The 12,512-nt window shown below is 46.1% G+C and overlaps 1 protein-coding gene across 1 annotated transcript in view; it reads right to left on the bottom strand.

Moving 5' to 3' along the window:
- LOC8023423 (cadherin-like and PC-esterase domain-containing protein 1) overlaps positions 1-12,512 on the bottom strand; it is a 77,167-nt gene that overhangs the window by 36,180 nt on the left and 28,475 nt on the right. Inside the window, exons 5-6 of the mRNA XM_040205334.3 lie at positions 9,264-9,507; positions 7,674-7,778 (exon numbers count right to left, since the gene is read on the bottom strand). Of these exons, the coding sequence (XP_040061268.2) occupies positions 7,674-7,778; positions 9,264-9,507 (349 nt within the window). The remainder of the gene's footprint in view (positions 1-7,673; positions 7,779-9,263; positions 9,508-12,512) is intronic.

Consider the following 12,512-nt stretch of genomic DNA (forward strand, 5'->3'; position numbering starts at 1 on the left):
TTCTTTCTGCTCGGGATCTTCCCCCGCCAGCTGGCCCTGTACCCACGGCTGGAGGCGCGAACGGAGACGCGTCTCAAGCCAGGCGAATCACGTACTACGCCTCGAGCATCGTACACTCCGTCCATTGTCTCGCGTTACCCCAAGCGTCGCGAAGCAACCGGGATTGGCGGCGGCGACGACGAACCGCTCACGCCGTTATCGGCTGTCACTCCCTTTCGGCCCTAAGCTGACAGTGTAGTCCAAGCTACGGGCTTGTTGGACCAGTCGTACGCCCAGATTTCGCCACGTGATCAACGCTCCCGCTCGTACCTACGTAGTGTGCCTAGATTACCGAGTGTTCCCAACAGATCGGCCGGGATCACGCGGTTTATAAGGCCGCAATTGCAACACGAGCGGCGGCGAGGAGCTGACGAAGGGGGAGATCGTCTGCAAGAGTCTTCGCCTTTCCGCCTGCTTTCCACGACAACGCAGCTCATGCGCACTGGCAACCAATATGCGCAAGAAGCAATTGTAAATGCTACCCACGGTTTCGGTTGCTCCTTCTCTTAAATCTAGGCTCCCTCTACCCACACGCAAAGAGAGAAAGAGAGAGCGGAGTCAGGTGATGGAAGGGAGGCCGCTGATTGGTCCGGCGAGCGTGTAGCTTTCACCGCACTGTCAGTTTAGGGGTGAAACGGAGTGTAAGCCAGGGGAGCGAAACCGGAAGCGTCCAACAGACTTTCGAGCACGGCCCCGAACCGCTGACTCGGTCGGTCGCTCTACGCGTCCTTATCGGCACCCGGGGCCGAAGCGAACATTCTGCGAATCAAGTGGCACCTGAAGTTATCCGGGTTCTGGACACGTCTGCGCTGCCGCACATTGTGGCGGCCTGCAGAGGAACACGCCGACTGCAGTCGTGTAGAATGGAACTGCGCTGCGGTTCGATATAGACGCTCTGGACTTGGAAGCGACGGGGAGCGGCCGCGAGTCAACGACCGCCGGCTGTTTTTCGGTAGGAGTCGATGTCGTACCGGTGGCCACACTGCGGTGTCAACGGTTGTTAGAGTACTTTTTTATTGGGAGTACGTCAGTCGGTGAGCCATTCCGCCGAGAGCAAACTTCGTATCGGTGAATGTAAAGAGTTCCTAATGTTTTTCTCAATGTCGCTTCCTCCTGGCCAGGCAAAGAGCTGCCGAACATTCGCCTTCAAGTTAAGGAGTGTCCACCGTGAGTTTGAACAGCAAAATAAGTTTTAAAGTCCATGACCAAGAAAAGCAGATAATAATAATAACTAAAAAGAATTAAATTACGTTACCTGAAACCAGAATGCGCGCTGTACCATACGCGCTGTACCACCCAATATCGACTATGGTTATGGACGACGACGGTGACTACGATTGAAATGATATTTTCTTTCCCGAGTAAATCGGTGATCGAGCGTTGATGAGGGACTTTTGAGCGAAACTGACGTCAGTTTGCGAAACTTTGTGCGAAACTGACGTCAGTTGTAGGTAAAGGCTCGTTCACACACTTGCGTTTGACTCCTACCAACCGAGACAAGACCGGGTTTTAAGCCTCTTAAGACGGCTTATATACGACCGGATGCGCAGCAACGTAGCCGGTTTACAACCCGTCCGAAAAGGCTTAAACACCGGTCTTGTCTCAATCGGTCAGAGTCAAGCGCAAGTGCGTGAAGGGGCCTTAACGCCGTTACTTGAAATTCGTTACGTTACAGTCAAAATTGAGGCGGTTATGCACTAAAGTTGAGGGGGAAGTGGTGATGCGTATGATTGGGGTAAATGTACCAAATAGTTTACTAGGAAAGGTACACACACTCCTCTCATTCGCATTAGGCAGAGCGCAAACAGCGCCAAATCGTCCCCTAGCGGTGTGGACACTTCTCGTCCGAGGGAGCGCATCCGCATCGATCTGTCCACGCTGTTGCTCAGTCGCGTGACTTAACGCAAAAATAAATGTTAAAGTATATAAAGAAAAAAAGAAGTGGATTATTTTTAAATTTAATATTAAGCGAATTAGGCAGTACACAACACGCGTGACCGCGAAAACTCACTGGTCATTAATCGAAGCGCGTAAGAACTTTGGCATATTCGCGCGGCGTAAAAGACTAATTAGAACGATAAAACTACATCACTGACAATATGCGATAGTTGCGACAGAGGACACTAAGCGCGCGCGAGGTAAACGATAACGCGATGAAATTTAAACAAATAGTTACACGTACAGACACGAAGGGACAAAGAATGGTAATGCTGGAGATGACTATATATGTTCCATGAATAATATAAGGGCGAGAGGACCCGCGGTACGATGCAGTTTCTCTCTCTGGAATCTTAGTTTGCACATTCGCGCAGCGCATCGCGGCGCCGTTTCATTGCGCACAGCTATCGGTGGGTCTGCTGAAAGCGGGCTGTTTGGCTATAGGTGGCGGAAGATACCGCCCGTTACAAAGGGTATAGCGCCATTACCATCCATCCATCCATCCCTCCCGGCCGGGTTTCATCGGAAAGACCGCGGCCAGCCGCGGGTTGGTCGGAAGACTTCCGGGTTTGGAAACTCCTGGATGGCAACCCCAGAAACACAACGAGCCCCGTGACCATGCACTTTTGGCGCTGCTTTATTAGTCCCGTCGGATCCTCGGCTGCGGTGGAACTTTTAAAGTTAAACGGTGTAAAGTGTTCGGATACACTCTACTGTCTCTCACAAGTTGTCTTCGGTGTTTGTGAAGGTACGAGCCCGGGCGCGTCGGATATTGGTGTTCCGCGGTAACGCTGTTCGTGAGTGTGCGCCGAGGAACGAGTCTGCGAGAGTAAACGTATAGAGCCGCGAAATACTAGTTCTAAAAACGACTTTTCGATTAAACTTGCGAGACAGAGATGAACGCGGTATAGCTTCAAAACGAGACCTCGTTATCCTCCAGGGTCACGTACGACGAATCTGAGAGCCGAAGCCCCCATGTCGTCCTAACATTTAAAAGAGAGACGAAGAAAAAAGAAAAAAGAGAAATAAGTACCCACACGATAGGGCCGTAAAAATAACGTTTCATGGATGTGCAGGTAGGGGAAGAGCGAGGCAGTTATGAAATTACCCTCGCGTCTCTAGAGAAACGTTTTCTCGACTATTTATTTTAGCGGGTTCGGAATCTTCGTGGTTTGAAGTGGAATTACCGTAGACCCGATGCCGGGAGCCAATCGATGCGAGCGAAACAACTTAGAAATCAACCAATCCTGAGGTCGCTTTGGAAATCATCCCCTCCGGCTGATATTTATTTTGTCGAAGATATTTCTAGCTCAACGTATTTACTATTTTCTTGAATGACTTTTTTTTTTTTTTCTTCAAATAAACCCACGCACTCTGCGAAGTCAGTTCAAGAAGTAGAAGAAAAACACACACACACACGTAAAGATAAGAGGATGTCGTAAGATTAAATAACTTTCGTCGTTACAAAAACGTGACCATGAACCGAGGAATGCTTTCCCCACTACATATTTGACATGTATCTTGGGAAAGATGTGGGGTTATTTGATTTGGAGACCTCACTTTAATCATTTGCCGGACTTGGTGCTATGGATATAATCGTAAATAGATCCTTATTTGTACAGTCGATTAATCAGTGAGGGAAGTTGTATTTATTTAGTTTTAACGATTCTACCAGTAAAGTAGTTTTAGACTTGTCGCTTTCAGGTTTTGAGCAGCACCCCTGGTGAGCAAACTCGAATCTTTGTAGGTCGCGTTTTCGTTCTACGTCGCGTTGTGTTCTTTCGAATGCTCCGTTAGTATGGTGCCTAAAACGAATCCTCTACGTGTTTCCCGCCCCCACAGAGAAAAAAAAAGTGGTTTGTTTATTTCCGTTTGATGACGTCATAGAAGTGTCGTGCTGTCACCGGTCGCGATCCTGGCGGTGTCCCAGCAGTTTAGCGCCTGTGGACAGAAGCTGAGCGACGCTGACACATGTTAGTTTACGAGCGTAGATCGTGCCTGATGGAACGCTATACGGAGCGCAAGTTCGTCTGATTCTTTTGCATTGGATTGTGGTGACGTCAGAACGCCGAGCCCTGATTGGCTCTGATTGGCTCTGATGGAAGGATAGACTATGGCCATTAGCAACCGTCACATGCGCTTTGAATAATTTCGTTCGTTTGGCGCACCGCATAGGATGCCCGTCCGGCGCTCTTCCGGCGAGCGGTGCGACATTCTTCACACAAGTGCTCGACTTCTGCATTCTAAAAAACGGTTTGTTTGTCCGAATGTGCCTATATGATTGGCAGGATAACTTTATGCGCACACGCGATGTTTAATATTAGCGGAATGCAACCGGGTGAGGACTTCACTTCGTGCCGTGCTGCGGGGCAGTAGAGATAAGAGATGAGAAGTGTGTTCACATGGAGCTTTCCAATGCCGCCTCCGAGTTTTACCTCGCGTACTCAGGCATATTAAGAAACACAGTAACTGCAATAAGTTATATTTCGTCTGCGGGCGCACAAAACGAACAAACTTCCTGGTCAACAACACTAATGTAAAGGCGTCAGCTGGACGTATGCATACTTATTGGTTGCTACAGCTTGTTGATTTGTATAGATTCCCGAGCTTCGCAGCGTCGAGATTTCCAGCACTGGCTTGTCCACACACCTCGAAACGTTAACAGAAAGGCTCAAGTACAAAAACACAACAAGCATGCGTTAAGACAAGCTATACGTCTCAGGCTTGTTCTAAAGCTTCGAGGTCTGGCCATTTAGGTTAGTTTAGAGACCACAAATGACGCTCTCGGGACCAGAAAACTGAGATAACTGTAGTTAATAGTCCACGCTCTGTGTATAATCCAACGTTACTAAAACACTCAGTTGGGAAACTCCCATGAAGACAGCTGTGAAAAAATGGCCCCAATCTGTCTCCGAGCACCGAGCTAATGACGAACACAACGCCACCATCTCTCCCGCAGCGGCCACTCGAGGAACTGCACGTGACTTGTATTTCGGCTTTAAGAACATATACACCGTTTGAGGTTACAGGGCCCCCTCTCCCCGGCGGACGCGCCGCGTTCAACTACTGAAGTTAAAATGCACCTAGGGCGGGACGCGCTACCTGAAAGGCCCGCTGAGGCATGGTTGTATGAAAACAATACTAATTGTTCCGCAAAACCCTGCGAACTAAAGATGATAAAAACATCACGCGCCCATCATTTGGTACTAAACTCCAATAAATTTCATACAAAAAGAGTCTTTTCCGTTTGTTTTTACGCAAAAACAGGCTTTCAAAAAGCTCGAGGAGACCATAGTACAGACAAACGAAAAAGAGTGGCGCTGTTGTCGCATTTAGCTCGGTCTCGGTGGAGGCCAGCGGCCCAGGTTTCGACGGCGAGTTTCCCAACTGAGTGTTTTAGTAACGTTGGTATAAACTGTTGTCGACGTGTCGATCGAAAGCTAAACCATGCCACTCTCCTCCCGGGCCAACTAGTTCCCAGAGTGCAACGCGCGCCGTGTTGCATGCACTGATTTATGGAAGTAGTTTATTAGGCCAGCGACGTTTGAGGTATTCGTACTGTCTTATAAATTACCTTAAGTGTTTCAAATAAATCGATCCCTAATTGTTTACATTTCCACAGTGGGTAACTCAATCGAGTGCGCAGCGCAGCCTTTCAAAATTTGATTTAAGCGCTGTGGGGAATTGTCCAAGTAAAACTTTTATACTTTCAATTATTGCAAACTAGGCAATGGGCCAGCAAACGCGGTAGCCCTGTCAGGGACACCACCCGATGTTGCACACAAATTACTAGTAAATAACCCAGTCTTTTTTTTTTTTTTGCAACTGACTGGAGATACATCATTTATAAGCACATGCCCTTATTTTTAAATAGTCAGATGTGTCTATTGTCGAAAGTATAACTGTATCTCAGTCATATTCCAAGTAAAACTTCTACAGCTTCTCTGTTAGAGAAAATACTTTTGGAGCGTTATCATTATCTATTTCGTGTATATCAGGTGCGGTTTATCTGTTCTGGCATGAAACAGTAATGAGCCCGTCTTTTTGTGGGCTGCAATTTTCGTACACAGTGTTGCGAGTTTGCGAACGGTATGCCCTAAATGGCGCATTATTTCTCCTTATATTGGAAACGTCGTGGGCGACTTAGACTGCGGAGCTTGTCTTCGTTCGGGTTTATTTTTCGCCTTATTATAACATGTTCAGTAAAAAAAAAAAAAAAAACTTATTTTCCCAGTGAATTGGACAAAATTCTATCACTGACATGCGCAGTCAGCTGGAGACTCGGTGAATATGCGATTCAATAGTTTGCAAATAGCGTACTGTGGAAGAAGCACAATTCGAACGGCGCGAATTCGCTTGTTTAACAAGCTTCCGCGGTTGAAGAATGACAGTCGTACGCAGGCAATAACCTATCCAAGCGAGATTCAAACTCTGGTAAGGTTGAGAATGGCAAGCACCTAAAACAGCGGCGGTCATAGCCCCTTTTTTGCACATCAAGATGATAAACGTATAACACTGACAGCGTGAACTCTCAAGTTCGACAGAGGGGTTAACGCACGACATACCAACGCCAGAATCGTACAGCATCCCCAAAGGATCTCGGGGGAAAGTTGGTAAAGGCGATCAGCAATTATTGCGATGAAAGCGTGAGCTCAAGTCGCCGGTAACTGCCACTCAATTGACGCTGATGAAGTTATGAACATCATTCTTCACGAGCCGCGCGCAGTTTTCTTCTTGTTTTTTTCTTCTCCTTTTTCGGGTTGGCTGTACATAACGGCAATAGATCATTCCGCAGCTTACCTCCCTTCATCGCACTCAGCTCACGTGCAATCGATTGATCTTCTCTTTTCTGTCTCTTGTCGGCAAACCACCGGCCAAGTCGTGCCGCGCTTCTCGGATTACCCAAGTGCGGATAAGTGTTCGTCGTCGCCTCCGGAATAATCGTGTTCCGTTCGCACGAACTAACGCGATATACCCCGTGGGGTGCTGACACTAGTGTACTTGAGCGCACCTCTTTTGCTCGCTTCCTCGGGGCACGTACACTTATGGACCGTATACGTGCAGACAACTGAAACGTTAGAAGACAACTAAAGTTCGAGCGTTATGAATTGCACACTGCGGGGTACAGTAGAAGCGTATTAACACACCGACCTGATCACTGCGTCGGAGTGAACGAATGCACCGTTGCACAAGAAGAAAACCGGCCTTAGAAAGTGTCTCAGTCTTTTCCATTACGCATAAGCAGTTTGACTAGGGTTTAAAAGTTTTTTTGTTTTTTTTTCATACTCCAATATAGAGCATGGGTAGAGCCTAGCAGATCACAGGCTTTGTACACAACCGCATTTTTGTAAACTGAGTGATTCAGCAACTAAGGTATAAGCGACACTTGCAAACTGATAGAACAGGCAAAGGCCGAGTCTTCTGTCCATGAAATTATTTCAAATCCTAGTTGTTGTTGTTGTTGTTTTTTTTTTTTTTTTTTTTTTTTTACAAGTTAAACCGAACGGGTCCCAGGATAACATCATCGGTATCCTATCAGCCACTTGCATTGCACTCATTGACCTACTGTGCGCACCATTTGTTGTTCGAACAGTTAAAAGTGTCGCGAGTGACACATTCGTCAAACTCGCAAATAAAATGGCTAAATAATTTTCTTGGGATGCTGTTGTCGAGTTTCGCTGAAGACATAATCTCACCTGTTGGAATCCACCCGTCTGTATGGACTCGCGACGGGTGTCCAGAAGAAAGACGAGGTCTTCACGGCTAAGGCACAAGTCGTGAGATATCTGGCAGCTTAGACCCTGAAACCAAAGATTTAAAGATTCGGCTAAGTATAGGTCCCCATTAAAAAGATAAATAGTGGCGAATTCCGCAAATACGATCTCTTTCGTTCTTTCTTTATTTGTCAAAATAAAATGAAAGCCGTTTACAACTCTCTGTAACGCCGAATTAGAGCGCAGCTCTTGAGGAGGAGGAGGGTAGGATATACCCCTCCTCCCTCCTCTTCACCTCCCCATCCTGCCTGCTATCCCTCCGTCCGAGCGGCGTCGGCGTAACCGTGAGGTCACGTGACCTCATGGGGGTCACGTGACGTCACTCGTTTCACGTGACATCACGGGGGTCACGTGACCTCACGGTTACGCCGACGCCGCTGAAGCCGGTAACAGGCGCCTAAGAGCTGCGCTCTAAATATTATCTAAGGTGACTTACACTGTCCCTTTACCTAGAGTGGGCTACTTAGGCAAGCGCTTCATGCAATGTTGGCCTGTCTGACAAGTCAACTCGATCTTTGTATGCCGAGATCTTCAGAAAACTGCCGCTTGGTCAGTCTTGTTGTCCACTGAAGTTATAACTAACGCCCCCAAGTGCCTTTTAACGCATTCAGGACAGGATGGTGTTAAAAGGAAATTGCAAATAATATTAATAGACATCTTCATTTAAAGCATTATGCGTAGTGGCCTGCCTGCAAAGTCTGAAGGACCTGGACAAATGAATTGACAACTGGTAAAAATAAAGTTTTGCTACGATTGAAAATATGCAACATATGTAGCCCTAATTCGTGGTTTGGTTAAATTTGCAGCATAATTCAACGACGTTATGCATGAGAAGTTCTGAACTATTGAAATGTGCTCGTGTTCTTGTAGCGGGGAAAATAAATAAAAAACGCAAAGAAGTGACCCGTCCGAAAATTATTGTCGCCATGGCATCCCGTCCGCTGTCAAAATAGACTGAAATTAAACGAATGTTCCGAGTTCTAAAGACAATTTAAATGTTAACTTTTCATCGTTTTGCTTGATTTGTGATAAATATAGACAAGAATTGTGAGAATCCGCGCTGAGAGAACGCGATGAATAAGAGGAACACGGTGGACGCAAGGATAATAATACTAAATTATTCTATTTTCTGTCACTAAACGCTGGTTTACACATTTGCGTTTGATTGTGCCGAGTGTGCTGTGATTTCTTCTAACCACTGGCACATTGGAGCGGTCTGTCAGATAAACCTGGAAAACGTTCAACCTGTGCATAGACTAGACTGAAGGTTTTACAGTACTTGCGATATCAAATCACTATCTTTTTGTGTATAACATTGTCATAGCCCACGGTGAAATAATGATACGTAACAAAATGATAAAAATAGATACGCAGGTCAGGTCAGGAAGCGATGGCGCCAGCGTGCCAGTGTAGCTCATCTCGTCGCAAGAGATCACAAGAACACCGTCAATAAACGAACGCGTGTGTGTGCGAACGGGCATCGAAGGCGACAAGAGCCCGAGGAGTACCCACCATGATGCCGAGGTTCTCGAAGGCTTCCTGAACCGCCTGAGCCACTTCGTCTGCCACGGAGCGCACGCCGAACAGGAGTCGTGCCGTGTCCCGAAGCACGCGGTGCTTGAGTCCGTTGATGGGCTCGTCCTCGAGCTTGGGGCTCTGGTAGAAGCTGGGCTGGCCGTTCACGTCGGTCACCATCGGGTAGAAGGACGTGTTGAAGGTCAGGTCCACGCCAAGGAGCTGGAAGCACTTGGGACATCTGCCCGAGGAAAACAGGGCGCGGCTCACGTGGGGACGGTATCTTCATACAAGAGAACGTCCGCATCAGGGGAGTTTTCTTTCTATATCTAGTGTTGTCACATTGGTCATACAAATACTTGTTTGAAGCATGTATGAAGCCCACAGGATTCGTATATGCTTGGGGCATGTCCCTAGATCATTCTGTCATCGTGTCGTTTCTTTCATGTATGAGCAGCGTGAGTGCGGCTTTAAGACCTGTTCACACATACGGCACAGAGTGAACTCAGCGAAATAGGGGAGGAGATCCGACCGTCGCGCCCCTAGCGAATAAGCTGAGAACTGAGCCCTCAGGGACAACAACAGCACGCATTATTTGCTCGTGTTTCTAACGCAGAGCTCGGCCGACGTATACCTGAAAGCCCTTTGGCATGACGTTTACGCATGTATCACCAACGGAGGGAATCCTTCAGTTTCTTGACCTTAGGTTAAGCTTTTTACTAGAACACATCTGTTGGATGCACGCATGGAGATCTAGGAAAGGCATTCTTCTTTATGATTCCTGTCATTCAAAGCTTGTTAACAGGGGAATCGCTAACTCTTGCCTAGAGGCCTCTTTCAAGAAATCTTGTCAATATAGTGCGCAAGAGAGCTTTGCAAAACAGGTTGACCGCCTGCAGAGAGCGGGTTTTCCAGTGAGTTTATTGGGCAGAAGTGCCGGGCAGTTTAATTAAGAAGTTTAAAGGGGTACTGAAGCCACGCCGCGATAACAGAAATCTGAGGCCGGTGGTTATTCCTGACATGCATTCCGTCGCGCATACTCTGAAGAAATTGGCATAGCGGTATACAGTGTTCCGATAGTGTTTTGTGCACCTAAAAAGTTGGGGCGGTTATGCAGTAAACTCAACAACGCACAGCTGATCGCAGATTCGTGGGATACCAAGCACAGAAATAAGTACGTGGAATGTACGACTCGCGTAGTTTATGAAATTACGCTGACGTGAGGGTCACGTTATGTGGGGCAATCTGGCAGATGTGTGAATGACCGCGCGCGAGAGCGTGCTGCGTCGACAAGGACGACACCTTTCGGGCATCTTGCGGTTCGCTGCAGCATCCTTGCTCGCCGTCATTCCACAACACTAAGATCCTAGCCGAATGCAAAAGCAAAAGTGTCGAGAGAAATACGCGAGGCTTTTGAGCTTAAAAGTAGGGGGAGTGATTGCATCTTCGAAACTTCCTTAGGCCTTTTCATGAATGAATATTAGTTTTTGAAATGGGGGCTGGGCAAAGATGAGTGACGATTCATATGCCTGTCGGGTATATATATGGTGTACTTTTCAAAGAAACTTTAGTTGAAAGTGCGCCCTGTCTTGTTGTCCTTCTGTCTTTCCGTGTATCTTTTGGCGCTTTTCCACCGTAGATACGTTCCAACTGGCCCACATAAGTACCTTGTTTGTTTCTATTATTTCCACCTTGAAAGGGCCGTGCAACGATTTTGAACTGGATTGTTTCTCACATTGCAAAGGCACGTAATGTCTCAAATTACACAGACATTCGAAAATTGTACGATGCTATTTTTGAGAAACTATATACACGATACCTAGTTTTGTTAAAAGCCTATTCGCGATTGTCGTGCAGTAAATACCTTCGATAAGTACTGTATAATTATTTTCTAAATTTCTTATTCATTACTGTAAACGTAATTCCTTACTTCTTTTTCTATTCCCAAAGTGGATCGGGCTTCTTATATTGTAACAGACGGAAGTAAAGTGCTGGAATCAGCGGTGCACGAGTTTAGTAATAAGAGAATCACACGAAACTTTGTCACACCTAGCGGAACTTACTAAAAATCCTAACAATTAGAGCTTCATGCGAGTATTTTCCTCCTAGGGTAAAGGTGGCAGATCATATTAAGTGGACGTACATGACAAAGACCTGATCTGAACGGCTTCGTATCAACCCGGTAATTTATTTTTCATCCCGGAATTATCTTTCAATAGGTCGATACATGGGCAGTTCTTTTTTATGAGTTTTGTCGGGCACAATTTACTAAATTAAATTTACTTCTGTGGCTTCTTTAACCTTTACGCAACCGTAATGAGGGAGAGTTTACGAATTAAAAACGAAATCGGAGACAAAGGCCTGCGCTCAAGGAGTTATCGTTTAAATCTTTACCACGGTACGTTGGCAAAGACATGGCGGGTTTGAACATTACAAGTAATGAATCTGCCGAAGAAGTCAGAAAACTCAAAAGAAAGAAAGAGTGACCAAAATAAACCGCAAGAAAACGGAACTTTCGAACTCCTAGGCTGTTCCGAAATTCTAATTAGTGAAGCGTAAACGCTGGCAATGAAGTTTCTGCACGTTGTAAAGGTTGTGTTAAAAAAATGTGCTGTAAAATATTAAAGAAAGCTTCCTCGCTCGAAGGAAGACAGCTTCCCTCAAGTATTGAAGGTAGCGAAGAACACAATGAAAACGCGTCAGGCGAAAAACAAAGATTTGTATCATACGTAACGGCACCCACAAATCGCCTAGGAGAATTTACATTAAAGACAAACGTTATTGTTTAAATAATTTCTTGCATGATGATTTCTTTGCGCAAATGAAAAGTCATTGAAATTTTAATGTTAGTTTTCGACTCGCTGAGTGCCCGTCGTGACAGATGTCTGATTTCTCTCAAACAGAATAACCAACAAATCATACACTTACATACACCTAGTACACGTGTAATTTGTAAGGCTTTGAAGTTTCGCGTTGTACTGTTATGTTCCATTTCCATTAAACTTATTCTCTCTAAGAACGTTTCGAACCTTACAATTGTTCGTTCCCATGGGATAACGCGCGAACATCGCTTGTCTGGCCTTAAGAAATAGAAAAAAAAAGGAACGAGTGAAACTTGATGCAAATTCAATATGCGTTTGAACTGTCTGGAGGTTCCCGTTACACAATGCAGGCTTATAAAACTCGCTGACTAAATCGAGATAAATATAGAACAATAAATTTGACCCGAACGCGGACGGATGATTC

Source organism: Ixodes scapularis, unplaced genomic scaffold (assembly GCF_016920785.2).
Source record: "Ixodes scapularis isolate PalLabHiFi unplaced genomic scaffold, ASM1692078v2 PGA_scaffold2__306_contigs__length_199485367, whole genome shotgun sequence".
Classification (NCBI taxonomy): Eukaryota; Metazoa; Arthropoda; class Arachnida; order Ixodida; family Ixodidae; genus Ixodes; species Ixodes scapularis.